The sequence below is a fragment of the Echiichthys vipera genome, assembly GCF_963691815.1.
Source record: "Echiichthys vipera genome assembly, chromosome: 10".
NCBI lineage: Eukaryota > Metazoa > Chordata > Actinopteri > Perciformes > Trachinidae > Echiichthys > Echiichthys vipera.
Genome location: NC_139835.1, coordinates 24898706 through 24919907, shown reverse-complemented (window position 1 = coordinate 24919907; position 21202 = coordinate 24898706). Strand labels below are relative to the sequence as shown.

The 21202-nt window shown below is 42.2% G+C and overlaps 2 protein-coding genes across 4 annotated transcripts in view; both read right to left on the bottom strand.

The window, feature by feature from the left end:
* Positions 1–4180: 4180 nt before the first annotated feature.
* Positions 4181–16984, bottom strand: cwc22 (CWC22 spliceosome associated protein homolog). Of its 2 annotated transcripts, none has more exons than XM_083922081.1 (20): positions 16922–16984; positions 15378–15434; positions 15039–15280; positions 13015–13256; positions 12616–12870; positions 12082–12210; positions 11754–11922; positions 11259–11312; positions 11015–11150; positions 10673–10879; positions 10507–10569; positions 10325–10420; positions 9403–9484; positions 8993–9053; positions 6876–6953; positions 6426–6578; positions 6149–6276; positions 5866–5967; positions 5536–5714; positions 4181–5413 (listed from the first exon to the last, which is right to left on the bottom strand). In XM_083922081.1, exons 2-20 carry the CDS (start codon positions 15430–15432, stop codon positions 4725–4727), a joined length of 3120 nt encoding a protein of 1039 aa, XP_083778207.1. In that variant the 5' UTR covers positions 15433–15434; positions 16922–16984; the 3' UTR covers positions 4181–4724. The 2 variants fall into 2 exon arrangements, with proteins under 2 accessions (XP_083778207.1, XP_083778208.1); XM_083922082.1 differs by having other exon boundaries at positions 15039–15271; positions 16922–16970.
* A 1903-nt stretch (positions 16985–18887) lies between these two features.
* Positions 18888–21202, bottom strand: part of itprid2 (ITPR interacting domain containing 2) — a 35196-nt gene continuing 32881 nt past the window's right edge. For both annotated transcript variants that reach the window (XM_083921268.1, XM_083921269.1), the window contains one exon: positions 18888–21092. In XM_083921268.1, coding sequence (XP_083777394.1) covers positions 20985–21092 — 108 coding nt within the window. In that variant the 3' untranslated portion in view covers positions 18888–20984. The remainder of the gene's footprint in view (positions 21093–21202) is intronic.

Genomic DNA, 21202 nt, shown 5'->3' with positions numbered 1-21202 from the left:
ATGTGTAAATGAGCAACTCTTTGCTAAAAAGTTCAACATATCCACTGTATAAAGGAATAATATGTCAGTGTAGGGACACAGTTTGTTTCTGCTGCCCCCAAGTGGCCAAAAAAAACATTTACTGCAGGTTTAAAAAACATTTCTCTTCGTTGTTTAACGGTAGGCCTGTTATTTAAATTTATAGTTATGTGTTTTATTTTCTGTGAAACTTTATCGTGCATTATTCTGTAAATATGCTGAAAATTCATCCTGACATGTTTGACATATCTGGAAACTCAAAAGCACTCGGACTTCATCCTGTGTTCATTTTAACTCCTCCATTTTCACCTCAGTCCCCTTCTCTCCCCTCTCAGGGCCTTTCTGTGGCTTCCCAGAGTTCCTTGCAGCTCCCAGGTCCCAGTGGATCTTCTCCTCCATTTGCTGCCGCAGCAAACCAATCCGGTTCCCTTTGCTCCAGCCAATCACAGTCCAGCGCTGCAACGACCCACTTACACACGCATCCCCCCCTCTCACCTTGAACATCACATCAAGGTTGTACAAAGATACAGAGAGCGTGTGTGTGTGTGTGTGTGTGTGTGTGTGTGTGTGTGTGTGTGTGTGTGTGTGTGTGTGTGTGTGTGTGTGTGTGTGTGTGTGTGTGTGTGTGTGTGTGTGTGTGTGTGTGTGTGTGTGTGTGTGTGTGTGTGTGTGTGAGAGAGAGAGAGAGAGAGAGAGAGAGAGAGAAAGAGAGTGCTGGGAGCTGGGATGTCCTCCAGTAAGACCAGTACAAACACACACAAAGATGATAAAAACCAGTGGACACAAACATACAGATTGAATAACCGATACTAGAGATGCACCGATCCAGTTTTTCCGATCCAATCCGATACTGACACCTTGGCTGAGCGCGTCGAACGATACCCGATACCGATCCGATGCAAATGTGGAATGAATGAACCGTATACCTTGCCATGTGAGTGAAGGCATCAGGTTTGTCATAAACAATTAGCCTTGTTAAGAAAAAGGTAACAAATGAATAGATATAAATGTACTTAATATTATTTATTAACAAATAAAGTGTACATTAGCAGCAAAAACGAATAAATTACAGTTCCATGTAAAGTGCGCTGCAAACAGGTATTTTAATATTGTAATATAAAACCCTAACTGCTGTTGCAAACATAGAAGTGAAGTGACTAGATCATTGTTAATGTGTTGATGTATGATATTAATAATAAAGAAATGACTGGATTAGAATACTTGATCAGCCTCATTCATCTGATATTCGATCCAGCTAATTAGTCAATATCTGAGCAGATCTCTAACCGATACATTCAGATCCTTTCAGATTCGCACGTCAGTCACAAATGCTTTTTTCTTAAAGGAATAGAATAGTTGAACATATGTCATCTTCTTCTGTGTGTTGCAGAGGAGAGGATTGTCACTCATCATCATCTGTGTGTTAAATATGAAGCATGAGACAGTTAGCTTAGCATTAAGCCTGGAGACAGAGGGAAACCGCTAGTCTAGCTCTGTTCAAAGGTTAAAAAAAAAAAAAAAAAATTAAAGAAGTCCTAAAAAGCATACAAGATAATATTATCAATGTCTTCTTTGACTACTTTAAGCTGCTGCCATCAACTCAACGTGTTCAACTCAACGTGTTTAGGCATAGCTGTGGACACGGTCAAAACAAAGTTCAAACTAATCATCAGAACGGGCAAGAAAGGTGATTTAAGTGGTTTTGAATGTGGCATGGTTGTCAGTGCCAGACGGGCTGGTGTGAGTATTTCAGAACCTGAAGCTGATCTTCTGATGTTCACACACAATCATCTCTCAGGTTTACAGGTAATGGTCGAAACACCACCATTTATAAGGATTTCCAGCACCTGTAAGAACCCAGCACAATACAATAGTGAACATCTGTCACTAAACCCACTTCTTTGTACTCTAAAGGATCTCAATTACACAAAAAGAGGTCATCTTTTCACACAACAGGTGAGTGAGCGAGACCGCTGTCTCTCAGTTTACCTGATTATTAAGCTCCTCCTCCTGATGTGTAGTTCCCTCAACAGCTGGAAGTTGTGACAAAACATCGTGTCGGGCGAAGAGAAACCACGCGGGTGCTGTTACGACGAGGAAAGGTCAGACTTCAGGAACACTGTTGAGGAAACGAGTCAATGAACTGCACACACGAGCACATTCTGAGCCGACACAGTTTACTGTAAACACAGTTTCAACCACCTACATTCTTCGGTTTAGAGTGGTTAAAGCTGGAAACAGAAGAGCCAGAACACACCTGCCCCTGCACATACCTGTGACTGTGGTACCCAGAGGCTCAGCTGGTCTGTCCAGCTGTGGACGCCTGGCCCTGTTGGTGATACTGGCGTCTAGTTTTTGGGACTTTTTGTCAGTTTTCAAGTCACGTTTGTTTTAATATTGCAGAATATTCTGCTATTGAAGCTCAATGAGGAGTCACAGTGTGTTTACTGTAGCAGCTAATTCAGTATGTGAGAATGGGGTAGTGTTAAGGTACTGTGGTATCATCTGATTTCCCAAAATATGCTCTTTAAAAAAAAGTTGCCTCCACCTGTTTCCCTTTGTAGATTTTGTTTTTCCAAAAAGGAGTAGTTTAATATTTTCAGAAACACTTATTCGCTATTTCTCTGACCGTAAAGGGGAAACACTGCAAGCAAAAACATTTTTTATGCACTGGTCAATTTTGAGATTTTAAGCAATTTTGCTTCCTGAGCATGTCTTCTTTCAGACTAGAGGAAAGAAAACACAGTACAAAAAAACAATTGTCTAAATGTATGAAAAGTATGTAATCAACGGTGGAAGTTCAATGTTAAAAATGTTATTCACCTGTAGTGTCTTATATCACACTTAATACTCTGTAGCGAATCTTTTTAAAGAATCATTTAAAAATGGGAATGTGACATTTTTCAGCGCATGAAACAAATGATCTGCGATTTTTTACGTATCAAGACTCTGCTGAACATATGAAATTGCATAGCTGTCAGTGCTGAAAAAAATAAAAGAAAATTTGACCAAATCATGACCGTAACATCGAAAGTCTAATGCAAATCACAACACTCCTATCCTGCACATAATCCCGGAAAAACTACAACGTGCTCTTAAACTTTGGTTTGGGTGCGGATTAGACAAACGTGGCGTTCTGACCTTCACAATTTGGTCCAAAACAACAACTGGTTACATTTACTTGAATTCAAATGATGTGTTATGATGATTAAAGTGAGCTGTCGTCGCACCATCAGGGCAAAATGTCAACGAATGTCTTTGCAGAAGAAGAGATGAAGAGCAAACGCAGCAGCAATGAGCTATGAAATGTAATAAATTTAATATCATGGCATGAAAACAAGACCGATCTTTGATGAGCGTATAAAATGTGACTTATAAAAACTCCAAGAACATCAATACTGAGAACTATGAAATTACAAAGGACAGATGAGGTTGTTTTTCTGGTGAGGACATCATTCTGCAAGTAGTATTCTTCCCAGTCCTGTTCCTTATACATTCAAATCCAAACATACACATTTTGGCCAAAGGTTTTATGTTCCAGTGTGAAAGTGATCCTGCCCAAGCCCTTCTAAAAACACTGTCCCACGTGGCCAGATGTAGGTTTATGCATGAGGACGTTGCCACATGTATCCTTATCCAAAGTCCCTAAATCACAGTAACTTCAATGGCAGCAGAAAAAGACAGGAGAAATGTGTACGAGCACGTAAGCAAAACAATTTACTGCTGTGGATGCCAAGTTCGGATCTGAAACGCCCCAAAGAAACTAAACTAAGACAGCAACTCCTCTGTTCTGCGAGGTAAAATGACGGAATGACGGATGGAGTCTGGTGGCTTTGAAGAGAGCGATATGTACTGCTGTGGACGGGGGTAGCAGCAAAGTGTATTTTAGCTGATGAATAAAAACAAATATCGCTTAAGGTGTAAGCTATACTGAGAATTTTTCACCACTTTACCTCGCCGTTAGGCAGCCCTTTCCAACGGGAAACTGAAGCCGTTGTATAGCGCTCTTCAAAGCCACCAGACTTCTTTGACCAAAACAGTAATTTGACCTTGCAGCTGGTTAAACGCAGTGTTTTTTCAAATTGGGATACTGTAGGGGTTACTTTGGAGTACTGCAGATTTCTTTTTATCAGCCATGCATGATCCCTAAATTACTTATACCTTAATTATGAATGTAGTAATTGATTCTAAACATTTGAAATGTAACATTTAATTGTTTTGCAATTACAAGTTCCAAACGTCCAGTTAACGTTGACTCAGCTAGCGCTAGCCTTCACATTATTTATAGCCTTATTGATGAGCTTACTGTGGTAACCCTCGTCATTGCATTGTGCTCAGGCTGAGTGGACGTTTCCATTCGAATAACCTGGAAAAGAACGAAGATGAAGTCGCTCTTTAAAATATCGGCCGGGAACTAAAAGCAGTTGGAACAGAAACAGATTAGAAAACATCTAAAGCAACTTTAATGTTTTTTTTTCATCCACATTTCATCAACAACAAAAATCAATAATAGAAAAATACAGACTGACAGAGAGAGAGAGAGAGAGAGAGAGAGAGAGAGAGAGAGAGAGAGAGGAGAAGAAAGAGAGATGGGTCCCAAATCCAAAACACCACAGTGACAGGATGAGGTAATGAAGCGAGGGATGACAGGGGAAAGATGGCAGTCATCAGTCCACTGCTGCTTCAGGACAGAAGGGAGAAGAGTTTTACCTCCTCCTCCTCTCCTCTCTCTCTCTGTTCCTGTCTCGGTTCTCTTTATTCCTCTCTCTCTCCCTCGGCTTCTCTCTCTCGCTCTCTCTCTTCTCCTCAGTCTGTCTCTCCCTTGATCTCTCCCTCTCTCTTTCCCTCTCTCCGTCTCTTTGTCGGCCTTTAACGTCCATTTTTCGCCTGCTCTCGCGCTCTTCTTTTTCGTCATCGTCCGGTCTTTCGTCTCGTCTGCTGCGGCGGTTGCCCTCATGCGCTTGCTCGTGCTCCTCCGTCTCACGCGCTCGACCGTGCGACTCCGCTTCACGTGCACGGCCGCGCGGCTCCCCTTCACGTGCACGGCCGCGCTCCTCCGCCTCGCGTGCACGACTGTGCTCCTCCGCCTCACGTGCGCGACCGCGCTCTTCCGCCTCACGCGCACGACCCCACTCCTCCACCTCACGTGCATGGTCACGGCTCTCCAACTCACGTGCACGTCCTTTCCTGTCCTTCCTCGCCTGCTTCTCGTCGTCACTGTCGTCATCCTCGTCGTCGTTCTTGCGTCCGGCTCGCTTCTTGTCCGACTGTTTGTCCTTTTTCCGACTGTTGTCTTTCTTCTTCTTCTTGTCATCCCCTTTCTTTGTTTTCTTCTTCTTTTTCTCCTCACTTTGTTCTTTTCTCTTCTTCTTCTTCCTGTGTTTGCTGTCTGAGTCTGGAGGACGAAGGCATAAAAAAAAAAATATTTTAAATGTCTCCTTTTTGTATCAGATTTTTCAGAAGGAGAACACAACCTATGCAATTAAATTCACTTTAAATAAATACATATGGACGTACCAGAGCTGCTGCTGGAGGAGTCCGAGGAATCAGATTCACTGGAGGAGTCCGAGGAGGAGGAGGAGTCAGACGAAGAAGAGGAAGATGAAGAGGAGGAGTCAGAGTCGGAGGATTCCACTTCTTGTTTCTGCGTCATGATCATCTTGGGAGCGTTCTTCAAATGTTCCCTCAACTCGTCCCTGAGAAAGAGAGAGAATTGTGTTTGTTAAATGTTTGTATAGCAGCAGAGTAGTGATCATGGTTTGGAATGAGATGTTCAACAATCACATATGGCGAAAACAGTCATGTCGTGTGCGTGTGTGTGTGTGTGTGTGTGTGTGTGTGTCTTACGTCAGTCCTCCCAGTCCAATAGAAGTGAAGAAGTTGATGGCAAAGCGAGTGTTTCTGGGATTATCACGAGGAAAAAGACCTTCGAAGAATGGCTGCAGAGTGCTGAAACAAACACACACACACAGTTAATTGACCAATAGCGCATGAAACATTTTATTTATTTATTTTCAAACAGTATTGTGTCTTTCACTGATCTTCAGTTTGCCAAATTGTTTCCCCAAAAATACATGTGTTTATATCAAATCCAGGTTCTACATAAACATGTGTCAGTGTGTGTTCGTACGGGTCTTTGAGCCTCTGGTTGAGTCTGGGGAGGCCCATGTAGGCACAGAGCTCCTGGAAAAGGATCTTGACAAAGATTCTGCTGGATGATGTCGTGGTCTCCTCACTCATCCTGATACACTCCAACACCTGGTGGTCGACACACACACACACACACACACACGATAAATTAGGAGAAAAATCTATTTAAAAAAGAACCACCAGCTTCATGTGAGTTTAACCTGAGTTTAGTCCGACTGCAATAGATTTAAAAGTTGTGTGTGTGTGTGTGTTCTTACACTCCAGGGCACAGAGTCTGTGTAGAGCAGGTGAGCGAAGAGTCGAGCCACGTTCCTCAGTTTGTTGGTCTCCAGGCGGTGAATCGTCTCGTACTGCTCCGCAAAAATCCCCTCAAAACTCTCCATGTACTCCTTCTTCAGCAGACAGAACCTCTGAACACGCACGCGCACACACATAGTTCAGCAGTGTATACAGAACAGCAAATCAATTGGCACCCGATCATGTGTCACTCACTATGTTACGTATGGAGTAGAACCAACTAAAACATGATTGAAACATGTGATATTATTAGGACTTTAGGTGCAGGACAGTCGATAAATAATGCTAAAAACGTGCACCACCAAGTCTGTCATCGTTAAACACATTTTAAAAGAGAGGAAACAAAATCCAAACCATCTGATTTGATGGAAACCACCAGAGGGAAGAGAGAAAATGTTTTTAAGTCTCACCCCGGCCAGCAGACCAAAGAACTTCTCGTAGGTTCTCTGTTGAGCGCAGCAGTCCAGGATCATGTTACACAGCTCCTTCTGTTGACACAAACATCAAATATCTTTAAACAAAATATCACATTTTAATGTTCACGTCATGTTTATCAGACTGTTGATGTAAAATAAAAATAGAAAACGACAATTTGGAAAATAAGTTCATGTTCGAGAACAGCTGTGATCTGATTGGACGACCTGACGGCTCAGTGCTAAATGAGGTCAAAGATCAAATGATGTGAACGTGAGTGCAGCAGCCAGGTGTGAAATCCCAGAGGTGGGTTACACCCTCACTCTGAGGCAAAACAACAGCTCGAGGAGTTATGTTTCGATCGTGTGTGTGTGAGATGTGTAGAGAGCAGCTGTGATGACAGGTCCTCAGATATCAGTGATGTCAGTGTTTCACACACACACGCACACACACACACGCACACGCACGTTTGTGTGTTTGTTATTAACAAAACATTTTTTTAACAATGACGGACAAATCTGTGGGCCGTCCGTCATTTTGACAGATTATAACAGGAAGGTGATCTACGTTAACTTTAATTCAAATCAGGTCCATTTAAACTGAAAGTGAACAATCACTGCTCACACATTAAGCCTCATAAAACACTTTCGTTCTAAGATTGATTGTTGGAAAACGAGGACGGGGTCACATGAGTAAATCTCCAACTGTCCTTTGGTTTCAGCTATTTAACACAAGACACTTTTGGATGTGAAAGCTTGGGGATTAAATGGAAATGTGTGTTTTCTCAGTCAGTCGGTAGGTCAGTGTGTGAGACAGAGGCTGTGAGAGGACAAACGTGTGTGTGTGTGTGTGTGTGTGTGTGTGTGTGTCTGTGTGTGTTTCCAGCTGTTGTGTCGAGTGATTCAGTCCTGAGGCTGATGAAACTCTGGATGACAAGGTCACCAGCTCGGACCTCACACACATACACACACACACGCAGTTGGTTTCAGTACAAATGTGAGGACCGGCATCACTTCCATGTACAGCAGGTGTTTCCTCTCATGTTCTCAGTGGCTTCAGACTCTTGCTAATAACTCTTTGCATCGGACATGTTAGCTTTAGCCTCAGCCTCTTAACAAGTCAGCCAGTATGTAGACATCAAGTGCAAGTTTAAGACCCGTTAACAGAGTTCTTGTTTTAATACGAGCCAGCTGGAAACCTCAAAAAGGTGTTTCCAAGCAACTCCAACACTGCGGATAAAAAAAAAGCTGACACTGAAGCTAACAAAATCAGTGATCACCAGCTACAGATGACACACTGCTTTTGTCCACTTCTGTCTGAAGGAACGTTGTCAAAAGTAGCAAAAGTAACTTAGTATCGAGTATCGGTTGGTGAGAACCAAAATTGCGAAGAAGTAAGACATCCACCTCTGAGCGCCGCGGTGAAGAAAGAGGTTTCGAGTATCGTTCAATGCTAGTTTTGTATCGAAGTTGTAAAAACCGGTATCGTGACAACCTAAGTTTGAAGAGGTGTTAATGAGCCACACGTCATCAGTCTTCGGGTCAAACCCACAAAATGGGCCTCACAAAAATACAAACATCACCACACACCCACAGAGCTGATTGTCCTCTGACACATGATGTTTCTCTATGAGGGGCCACAAGGGACATTATTCATAATTACCTCTCACGAACACATGTGAAATTATTTTATCAAAGACTGAACTTGTTTATCAGCGCCACCTTCTGGTCAGCAGTGACAGAGAAAGGCCATAAATCATCTAATTTCAGGAGCTGGAGCCCGATATTTGCTGACTAAATGTCTTCAACAATTTACAGATTATCTGTTGCAGGTGAATTCTCTCGATCGATCGTCTAATGATTCAGATCAAGCTTTTAGGTCCAGCTGTTGTCATGCCAACTCTTCCAGTTAATGACTGTTTAATGTACGTCACTTTGTCTTATCAATACTTATTTTCACATTTATCCTCACTGGAGAAACGGAGAGAGATAGGAGTTTTCACATTCATCCTCATTCGTGTGCGTTTGCATCACTGAAGCCTTTTAAATCTGCCAAGTGTGTGTGTGTGTGTGTGTGTGTGTGTGTGTGTGTGTGAGAGTGTTTGTGGACTCACCGTCTGGCTGTCAGGAAAGTCCATCTTGATCAATTTGTGAGCACACTCCTCAAAGTCCAAACTATAGAAACAATCAATAAATCAATCAAGTCAGTAAGTACACATCACTGAGCTTGTGTATGTATGCTACTGTTTGTGTAATTTTCCCCAGTCTGTTTCAGTGTTTGATCCAAACCTGTGAGCTGCTCTACAATGAAACCATGGTTACTAGGACACACACACACAGCTTTAAATATTAGTCAAAGTCCATCAAATATAGAAGGAGCTGTAAATAACTGCCAAAACCTGAGAGACAACTGAGTCACTGACTGTGTGGGGGTGTATTTGGAAGTGTGTGTGTGTGTGTGTGTGTGTGTGTGTGTGTGTGTGTGTGTGTGTGTGTGTGTGTGTGTGTGTGTGTGTGTGTGTACCTGGACTGGATAGCGAGGTAGATGGTTCTCCTGAAAGCAACCAGGTTGACTTCTGTCTGATCAAAGATGGTGACCTTCTCATCTGTGAGGGAGAGACAGACAGAGAGACGTCATCTTTAATATGACTTTAAAATCAAGATCGTACCACAATATTGAATTTAATTAACAGTAAGAGTTAAGGTGAGAGAACTGATACCACATTCATATCTGTGAATATCTATGAATGTTCAGCTACTTTAAAAAAAAGTGACTGGCCACATTGAAGCAGCAGAGGTCGAGTTTTAATTGGGGATGTAAGCACCACAGAGCAGAGACGGGCGAGCAGCCGTCAGGAGCACATTCCTCTGCGTCAGTCAAGACAATTTTGTTCCTCTACTGTTTTCTAAGTTGTGTGTGTGTGTGTGTGTGTGTGTGTGTGTGTGTGTGTGTGTGTGTGTGTGTGTGTGTGTGTGTGTGTGTGTGTAGGAGCAGCCTGCATGCTCGTCTGTCTCTCTCTTTTCAGACAAAACTGACAACTGTGTGGAACAAGTACATTAAAAAAAAAGACCAACTGGACTTGGTTGTTTGTCTAGGAAGACGTTTCCCCTCCCATCCAAGAGGCTTCATCAGTTCATTTACGCATTTGACCAGGCTGGGACTGGTCCAAATGTCTGGTGTGGAGATCCAGGCATTTAACCTCTAGTGAGGGCGTTTGTGTAAATACCTGGATACCTTTGTTTTGTTGTCTTTCAAACTCAACAGCTCCAGTTTTTAATGCAGGTTTTCTGCTTAAACGCCCAAGGATGACCCTGATGACATCACTAAGCCAAGTGTTTGTTTTTTTTCTCAGACTTGACGAATCTCCTCCAGAGACACAGGAGACATTATACAGCTGTTTTCACAGGCTCAGTATAAAAACAGTGAAATGCCCCGTCTGTCTCACCTTCTCCCTCCTGTGCATTTTCCTCCTCATCGTCTTCCTCTTCATCGCTGCCGTCACCGTCCTCCCCAGAGTCGCTGCTGCCCTCGTCCAGGATATCTGTCGGGGGGTGACAGCTGATTGGTTAAACTGTGTGAGGGAGTGGCAGCTCATCTGAACCGTTTGACGTATATGCGCATTCTCACCTCTTTTGATGGTTTTGTATTTCTCCTCGTTCTGCAGGAAGTCTGGGTCCAGCTTAAACACATCTGAGTGAGCACAAACATACACACAAGTTACATATACGCACTTAGTGTCTACAACTCTCTGCACATATGAGTCTTCCCCACCCAGCCCCTGTCTGAGGCTTACTGAGGATGTCCTCTGTGTTGTACTCGTCGTCCAGTGGCAGCATGTGAGTGAACTGGTCTTCCTCGTCCACCAGGTCCAGGCCATCTGGGATCACTGGGTGATCTTTGAAACCGTCTTTCCTGATGGCAAACATCACCTCAATCATATACTGGACCCTCTTATCGATGGCCGACTCATGGAGGACGTTCCTGAGACGCTCAAATATGGCTGAAAAGAGAGACAAGCACCTTTAGGCTGTTTTACTTAATTTAAAAAAGGCTGATTCTCCTTGATTACAATGCTCTTTAACTCTAACTCAGATTGTTAGTCCTCATGTTAAATTACGAGGACAGTTGTCGCTACCGTTGATTCCTCGCGGCGACACCTCAGTCAGTTTGAGTCCGCACTCCTTGAGGAAGGCGATGGAGACCTCCACGCTATCGTCAGTCGGACGCTCCAGCAGCAGAGTGAGCATCTCCAGACACAAAACCTCGTGAGCCTGAGGGCGAGAGAGCCCGGAGCAGACACACAGAGAGGGAGGTAAATACACTTAATTAGAGTTGAACACTAAAACCCTCTAACATTAAAGTCAGACAGCAGGACCTACCACGTTCTGGTTGATGAGATGTGCCACAAACTTTGAGGCTGTCAGGCACTGTTGCTGTAGAACAAAAGAAAAGACTGGTTTTAATACATAACTAATGCAACTGCTAATAAAACTATTATTGCCAATATGTATAATTATAGAAAACACAATAAAACACATGAAAATAAAAATTTTGACTCAAGCAGCATTAACAAATACTGAATAAATAAAAATACCTCACCTTCATTTTGCAAAGGTAATTATTAAGTTATTAAATATGAAATGTGCAAAAACTCCTGCCTCTTTTGGAAAATAAACTAAAAGATATTGTATGCTGTTGAGTTCAGCCTTTTACATTGATACAAAAATTATTTTTGGCACTTCAATCCAGAATTGTATAAAAGATAAGAACCATGATTCTCATGCAAGAACGATTTCTTTTCACCCACCCGATCAGTCACATCTTTTAATACCGCTGCCCGTACTGACATTTTCAAACATCGGACAGACACGTACCTTGAGATTACGGCGGTAGCTCCTCCTGAAGGCCAGGATGAGGCGTTTGAGGATCAGCTCTCCGATCTGAGGGAACTTGGAGTTGATGATGGCGACAACGGCGGAGTAAACGTGAGTAAAGATCGGAGACGCCGCCTGAGCCTGCAGCACCGAGCGAGCCAACAGACCCCTGAGAGACAAGCAGAAGGGAAACAGTCAGACAGACATGACCTCCAGAGGAATACAGAGAAAAGAAAAGTTTCTCTGTTTCACTCTCCATCAACCGCACTAATCATGACACGTTACTTTAACAATGTGATGTTGTTTGTTGGCGCGTGTTGTTGTTCACCTCCCCCTGATGATGTTCTCCTGCAGCAGCTCCTGGATGATGAAGACGATGTTCGACACGTTGACTTTGTTGATCAGACCGTTGATGGACTTCTTCAGGGCCTCCCAGCTCATCCTCTGATATGCCAAGCTGCACACGAGGCGGGGCATCAGTGAGAACACATACGCAGATTATATCAAGTTTCTTTATTGTTGTGTTTAATACCGCAGGGCAGTGCATTCAAGTGTTGGTATGATGCTGTAATAGATTTTTACAGCGCCCATGTTTGCTTTTTATCACTCGTCGAGGATGTTTTTTTCTGATGGAGCCTATCAAAGCCTACACTCAAATCTCAGATGTCTCAGTGTCCTTGAATGCACCATGCTGAACTGTTTTACCACACAATGGATTACTCAACTTTGACCAAAAAGTAAAGATTTTTATAATGGGTAATTAAATGTTTACTACATTTTCAGGATTTGAAAACAATCAGCAGGAGTTGATGAACTAAAACCAAGTATAGAACTATAGAAATAAGAAAGAAAGCACTCGTACCTGGTCTTGTCAGTGATTTGCTGCTGCATCATGCGCAGCTTAGCGGGGGGGATGTAAGCTCCACCCGTCCTCGTCAGGATCGGGTCGATCTCCTCCTTCTTCTTCTTGACCGGCGGCTCCTCAGCCGCCGCTTGCTCCCTGTCTTCCGGAGGGGAGCTGGAGCGCCCTCGTCTCCTGTGATCCGGCTCTGCATCCCGATTGGGCCACCGATCGAAACGCCCGTCCCTGTCGTCACGGCGATCGTCATAGCGACCCCTGGGCGGAGGAGAGAGGAAGAGACAAAACAAAAACTCATTTTGTAAACTAAAAAAAAATCATGTCTCTCTTTGGGTACTTTATTTGGACAATTTAATAACATTATTACAAACCAATAAAAAGCTGTGTGTGTCTATCTCTTACCGGGTATAACGTCCTCTGTCGTAGCGCCCCCGGTCTCTGTCTCTCTCTCTGGACCTGGATCTGTCTCGTCCTCTGGATCGTGATCGGTCTCTGGATCTGGACCTGTCTCGCTCTCTGGATCTGGACCTGTCTCGCTCTGGGGATCTGGACCTGTCTCTGGATCTGTCTCGCTCTCTTGATCCGGATTTGGATCTAGATCCGTCTCGCTCTCTGGACTTGGACTTGGACTTGGATTTTGATCTCTGAACAACAAAAAACATTTATTTCAGTCCTCAGGTCACGTTAGAAGGAGCTGGGCTGTCCCTGAATGATGGATTTGGACGTGAACGCCTCAGAGAAAACTGGACCGTCATAAAGACATGCTGCTATTTTAAAAAAAGTCTGAGTTTAGCTGCATAAGGGAGACAACACATAAACTACAGTTCGAATTAGCGTCAGTCAGTTTCACCTTGAAGTAAAAGCTTGAGCTAACCGGGGAGTTCGTGTCTGAGATGACAGTAATGGACACACTGTTCTCTTCCATTTGTGATTCTGTCCATCAAACGAGCTGCGTCTTTATTCAGTGGAGATGTTTGCAGTATTTTCTTTATTGGACACTGGTCTGTTTGCAGGCCAGATAAATGTAACCCTTCCTACGCCGTCTCAGAAACATGTCTTGATGTCAAATCATTTTTTGTTGCCATGGAAACTAACACTGCTGACCAGACAAAATTTGCGAGGCCAGTTAGCAGAATCACAAAATGTTTGAGGCCAGATATCTCCATAAGACTGCTGCTCTTCTACCTGCACAACTCCACAAACCTTCCACATCTCTGGAATGTGTTACAGGTTTTGCACAGTTTTGCACATGTTGCCAGGTTATTAGGCTTATTAGACCCAGTTAAAGCTAATGCAATTCATAGGCCAGAATAAATATATAGGTGCATCATGTTTTAACTGTTTTTGCCTAAACGGAAAAAAAAAAAATCCTTGGTCCACAGTTTTATACCCGAGAAATGCGTTTATGATTAAGCTTGTAATTTTCACTTTACATAATTTTATATTTAAGGAAACAACAGTGTTGCTCACTTGATGAATGTAGAAGAAGTGCACATTCCTACGATAAATTCTGATAGAAAACTAAGATTCAGAACATGCATCTCTCTTCTGACTAAAGAAGACCTCTGGATCCCCCACAAGGAGCTACAAAACCCTTTTGGGTAGAGAGGCGTCTAGACTACCTTGCTTAGCCGGCCGCGAGTAAGCAGGAGAAATTCATGGATGGATAAATTCAGAGAAGTGTACATGCAACGCACCTATTTATCTGATTTAAGTTACCGTATTTTACGCAGTATAAAGCGCACCTAAAAACCTTCAAATTTCTCTAAAGCCGACAGTGCGCCTTATAATCTGGTGTGCCTTATATATGGACCAATATTGAGCCACAACAGGTCTCGCAACTACAGTGAGCAGCCGCCGACTCCATTTTCCCCCGTAGAAGAAGTAACGCGCGGTGCATGTTGAGATATATGACTGAGCGAAGCGTGCCCTTTCATTTCCATTTGTGTGTTTGTGTAAAGAGCCCAAAATGGCTCCTATTAAGAGACACGCTTACGACGCAGAGTTTAAACTCAAGGCCATTAGTCACGCAGTAGAACACGGTAATAGAGCAGCAGCCACAGAGTTTAACATGAACCAATCAATGGTGCGGAAGTAGAGGAAGCAACAAGACGACCTCCCCTGACTGTTTTGTTGACATTCCCTTTAGCGCAGCTCCATCTAATGGATGCAGAACGTAACCCCAGCCTCGACTGTAGCGTCTATTCTATGCCATTCATTGAAGATGCGCCTTATATTGGGAAAATACGGTAATCATCAAGAATAGATTTTACGCCTTACCACTTTACATTTCACCTTTCAGAGATCTTATTGTAGATACCAGACTTCTCTCGTTTACGAGGCCAGTAACAATTTTCAAAGTCATAATTAAGTGGTGCATACAAAAACATGAAATGCCAATAACATGCATGTTAATCATTACATACTTTGATCTGAGCCACACTGCTCCTGAGCTTCCTCAGTGCCCCGTGATGTTCATCCTCATCCTCACTGCTGCTGCTGTCGTCTGAGCTGCTGGAGGCAGGACTCCCGGAGGCAGGGCTCGCAGACCGAGAGCTGCGTGCAGGACTGGCCTGAGGGGACGAGTTCTCTTTGGGGCTTTTCTCGGACGAGCCGGCCTGTTGAGGCTTCTCTGCTGCTGCAGGACTGGACTCATCTTCTGAAGGTCCTGAAGACAGCATTATTAGATGAATGTCAAACCAGCAGCTTCTAGTACTGCTACTGTTACTACAACAAGATAAACGTGAGCCGCGGGTTTTACTTACCACTTTGTTCTTTTTGTGCAGGACTGGGACTTCGACTTCTGTCTTGAGAGTCCATACCTGAAAAACACACATTCACATGCTAAATAAGATGATGATTTCTATATAATTTCATCAACAATATGCTCCAGACGAACTTTAAGTCAGCTTTGTTACCGCCACGTGCACAGAAAAGGGCACAAGACACTGATTGTGGAAAGTAATAAATGAATGACAGAATTAAATAAACCTTTATTGCCCCGAGAGGAATTTTGCTCAGCACAAAGAGCATAAAAGAACAAATAAAGCAGCAACTAGCATTCTTTTTTATTATCAATTAACCTCCACACTATTGTCTCAATTGACCAATTAGTCTACATAACATTGGAAAGCGGAGAAAAATGACACCTCCCAGCCCAAGATGATGTTTACTTGCTTGTTTGTGTGTTTGTTGATTTGTTGTTTGACCAACTGTCCAAAACACAAAAGGTTAATCACTTTACTATAATGACCAAATTCTCACATTTGAGATGCTGGAATCATCAAAATATTGTCTATTTTTTAGCTTGACAGATGAATTTAAAAATAGATTTATTTTCTGTCCATCCCTATACAGGTTACTTGAAAAAGCTGTTGCAGCTGGGACACCACTGTAAAAACACATTACTGTTGAGTTTAACTGTTAGTTTTCTGGCCCTTTAAATACAATGTTTTCATTTTATTTATTTTTAAGCAAACTTTATTTATATAATAAAATATTCAACCTCCCAAAAACAATACATAACAATAGACGTGAGAGCGAAGAAAAAAACCCAAAATAAAACAAGTAATAATAATAATAATAACGACAAAAGTAAAAATAAAGTAAGTTTTAAGCAAACACCTTACAGGCAGAACAAGCTCTTACAGTTATCATTTCTAATGATAATGTATTGCTTGACCTCATTAGTAAAAGCAATAAAACAAGGCTTCTAAGTAGTGAATTTGCATAATGGATATGGTATTTTTCCATAATAATAATAATAATAATGAGATGAATCAACTAAAAAACAAGAAAATAAGGTCTGAGAACCTAAGAATCTTATTTCGCCCTGTAAAATAAAAAGTTTACCACATGAATTGAAGCTTTTTCCTTACTGTCATGGTGACATATTACATCCTTAAGAGAAACAATGCAGGTTTTTAGCTAACAGTGAAAACGTCACTTTAGTCACTTTAAATAGGGACTTTAGCTTAGCCAACGCCATGTTAAGTGGCCATTAACAGGACAGGACATAACACTAACTAACTGTTGAATAAATAAATCAGCATGCCATTTGTTTATTCAAACAACATCATCTGTAACCACAAAAAAACACACAAAGTCTTCAGCGCCCGTGTGTTTTTATCGCCATGTGTGTGTTTGGATGAGCTAAAGTTAGCCACTCAGCTAATCCTACTTTAGCGCCAGATGATACTTTATTCTCTTGTCTGTCGCTTAAACCTCGGGACTTTTTTATTCTGCGGTCTTTAAAGAGAGAGATTCCGCCTTCTTGCTGCCTTTTCTGTGTGTTTTAATGTCCTCTTACCGTGTTTTCCGCCTTTTCGTCCCTCTTGTTAATCAGTGTCGTTCGTTCTTCACTCACAACACTTCCGGGTCACAGACAGCTTCTGGATTTCAAAATAAAAGTCTCTAGGTTTGAACCATTACACTACTGCCCCCTGGTGGTATTCAACGTTATTTAGGCCAAGAACCCCCTTTAGCTGATAAAGAGACGAAGCAGTGACACCTACTAAAAATATTGTATTGCATATTAAATTGGGCCTAACAGCTAGGGCGGCCTAGACTTAGACTCAGTGGTGTGCACAAACTTGTTGGAGGGCAGAAGCAAAAAGGAGAAAAAAGGGCACATACAGTGCATCATCGCCCCTAAAGAGGGCACTTTGCCACAAGTGTTGGCTCCTAGAGGGCACTTAAGCACACATTTTAGTTGCCATGAGGGCACTTTATCACACGTTTTGGCTCCTAGAGGGCACTTTAGCACACGTTTTGGCTCCTAGAGGGCACTTTAGCACATGTTTTAGTTGCCATGAGGGCACTTTAGCACACGTTTTGGCTCCTAGAGGGCACTTTAGCACATGTTTTAGTTGCCATGAGGGCACTTTAGCACACGTTTTAGTTCCTAGAGGGAACTTTAGCACACGTTTTAGTTGCCATGAGGGCACTATAGCACACGTTTTGGCTCCTAGAGGGCACTTTAGCACACATTTTAGTTTCTATGAGGGCACTTTAGCACACGTTTTGGCTCCTAGAGGGCACTTTAGCACATGTTTTAGTTGCCATGAGGGCACTTTAGCACATGTTTTAGTTCCTAGAGGGCACTTTAGCACACGTTTTAGTTGCCATGAGGGCACTATAGCACACGTTTTGGCTCCTAGAGGGCACTTTAGCACACATTTTAGTTGCCATGAGGGCACTTTAGCACATGTTTTAGTTGCATGAGGGCACTTTAGCACACGTTTTAGTTGCCATGAGGGCACTTTAGCACACGTTTTAGTGGCCATGAGGGCACTTTAGCACACATTTTGGCTCCTAGAGGGCACTTTAATGTGCACCCTCCTTGTGCGCGCCAGTGCTTAGACTTCTCTTTATTGATGTCTTTGGGATGACTCCCGCAAGGAAATTTAATTTCCAGCAGCTTAGAAAACACTTGTTTGAAAGAAAAGGTATACAAAATACAGTATTAGATGAATAATAAACTCCTAACTAAAAAAAAAGAAAGAAAGTAAAACATTTAAAGGTTTTTTTTCCACAAATGTATATTTGCTAATAATACATTGCATTCATGTTAATGTATATTTTCAGAAATATTTTTGAAAAAAAAAGTTGGAAAGACTATCAAACAATTTGGCAGAGCCCTGCAGTAACTCTGAGGACCCCCTGATAATAAGTATTGCCTCCAAGGATATCATGCTATATTTTGTTTGTTAGGACAGGGAAACCTGCAGTTATGATGGGAGGAAAAATAGTGTAAATGTTATAGAACTACTTAATTTTATCCAGATACAAAAAGAAGAAAAATATATGTGTGTACGCCGCTTCAATTCTGCAGTTGGAACATTTTAAAATGTTGAAATACATAAAATAGTTGAGGTTAATTTTGCAGTTGGAATATAAATGCTAAAAGAAGATTAAATCCCAATTTAATACAGAAAAGTTGAGTAAGCCCTTTATGAAATAAGGATCATAATAAGGATTATAATTTAATAATAATTTTTATTATTCTTATTTCATTTCTTTTTTGCACTGCGGATAATCTGGGTAATCTATCTTAATGGATTGTATGGGAGAGGCAAAAATAAGCCTTGGCTTCAGCCTATTCCTTTTTCAGTTGCCGATTGTACATTTTTATTATGTGAAATAATTCTGTGTTTTTTTTTTTAACCGAAATAAACTATTTATTCATTCATGAAGTGGAAGTGGACAAAGAAGTGAAGCGGCACTCACATGTACTGAAAATAAATACATCTTTATTATTTTCATCTCTACAAAGTGATCCTTCCCCTGCATCCCGCTGTAAGACATCAATAAAAAATACACATCATTATTAAAAGACATTAACAGAAATTAATAGACACCGACAGTGAGACAGAGAAGGGAAATTAAAAGTGAGTGAACCTAGTGCACCTAGAGCCTCGGAGCTCACAGTGAGTGTTGGTCCAGCAGAGCAAAGTGTGATCAACGTGGACGATAAAGTTTTAAAACAAACATAAAGTTGAGAAATGGTGAAGAGTCCCGACGGTCACAGTTAATAATGATGATTGAATAAAGACAGTGAGATGGGTCTGAAACCTCAGAATCATTAAGAAGTGGACCCTTGATTCTCTTCATATATTCTTCCCAAACATCAACAATGAACATCCACAAAAAGAAAGTCAATACATTGTTTCGAAGTTCAGCTTTCAGTAGATTCATTAAATTCTAACGTGAGTCTGTGTGGAAATCTGGAGAATCATTAAAAACAACAGAGGTATTTTAGGGCGCGTTTGTCTTGAGTGACGGGCCTCTCAGCCAATCACACTTGGTTATTAGTGGGCGCAGAGTGCTTGTGTCATCTCCCAAGATCTTCAGTTTTCAATTACTGACATTTTATCCCGACACTTGCAAGGGACCACACTGACATTAAACTCAATCCTGAAGGAAACAGACGTTCATTGATTGGTCATTAGCAGTTAATTGTTCAGTGATCAATCTCCTCTGCGGATTCTGTGCAAAGAGGAAGGAAAATCAAGAGTTTCTCTCAATTGAACTTAGATAAATTTGTATCAGCCGTGCAGGTAGACAGTTTGTGCTGAAGTGGTGCACGATGACCTGAAATGTTAGCAGTGATTCACTGATTATCTATTAATAATAGTCTCAGTAAATGATATATATGTTCATGTTATTGCACACAGATTTGTCATTAGACAGGGGGAAGCTAACATGCTAACGCAGCTAGGGTTTGTGCTGAACTCCTCCCTCTGACCGGACATTACGTCATCATCCAAATCATCATCATCACGGTCGCCATGACAACTTGCTGAAACCTTTGACTTCCACAGTACCTCGTGACATCACACACTAACCTCATCGCCTGCTCTGTAACAACCGACACGCAGTTCAACATTTTGCGAAACTCCTTTCAGTTCAGGTTGTGTTAAGCGTAGCTAAGCACAAATCAGAAAGAAAAAGTACGTAGAAACTGACAGATTCAACTGTGAATGAGGCAAGAGGAACAGAAGCATAACGACGATGATGACGATGATGATGATGATGATGGAATGTACACAGATGTAGGATCATGATCGCTTAGTTATTTAGCTCTAAGGCCTCTTTAAACTGTTACACGAAGGTGAAATGTGCATGGAATGAGTAACTTTAAGCGGTAAAAGCTCTGTTAGACAGACAAATCTACTCTTATTAATGTAACCTCAAACTAAGAGGCACAAGAGCTCAGATCAAAAGATCATTAAGGCACTTATTAAGGGAAGTCTGACCCCTGCATGTTGCTCTGATAACATTCAAGGCTCAATTCAGCCAAATAATCAAATGAAGGAATATATTTTAAGTTACAAGCTACTGATTAGGACAGACTGATCTGATCTCAGACTGGGATCAAGGGAAACTTAATTGGGACATTCACAGGACTGGGAATAGTAAAGGTGATACTGGTAGAGTACTCTTAGCAGTGTTAGTTGTAGTACTCACAGTATTAGTGGCAGTGGTAGTAGTTAAACGCCTGGCTTTGATCAAAACAGCTTAGAAAAACGAAACAAGATGTGAGAAAAAGACAACGCATCATCGCTGATGGTTCAGAGGCCGGTCCAGACTGGCGTTCCCAGCATGCATCCCACCAGCACACTAGAACCAAATAGAGTACGTAAACGTCCTTGTCGTGCTCTGCGTCCTGTCTGCCCTCCAGAGTTTATCACATGTAGGCGATGTGCTCATTTCGTCATCAGTGTTACAGACATACAGTGTAACAGACACATAGTGTTCCACGCAGACAGTGTTACTCAGCTATACAGTGTTACAGACGGACAGTGTTGCTGCTCAGGCTGTGGTTACTAAGGCTGAAGGTGAAAAAGGGCGGTGCTCTGCTGTTGCCGTGACTACAGCGGGTGTTGACTGCCGGGTAGGGGCGATTGTCGCGGTGACACGGCAGCCAGCAGCTCGCTGTAGATCTCCTGTCGGACCTCCTTCGCCACGCTCTCTCGAATCTGGAAAACAGAGAACCGGTAAACATTTCAACAGCGTCTGTCTTCACTCAGGTCCTTGGTTTTAAAAGATAATTGCTCTTTTTTAGCTGAGTTAGCTGAGCTAACCCTCT

Excerpts from the sequence above, each read along its gene's own strand:
- cwc22 (XM_083922081.1), bottom strand. The coding sequence starts at position 15,432 with ATGGACTCTCAAGACAGAAGTCGAAGTCCCAGTCCTGCACAAAAAGAA. Across the intron at positions 15,281-15,377 it reads TGCACAAAAAGAACAAAGTG|GACCTTCAGAAGATGAGTCC; the intron begins GTAAGTAAAACC and ends TGCTGTCTTCAG. Across the intron at positions 11,923-12,081 it reads GAGAACATCATCAGGGGGAG|GGGTCTGTTGGCTCGCTCGG; the intron begins GTGAACAACAAC and ends CTTGTCTCTCAG.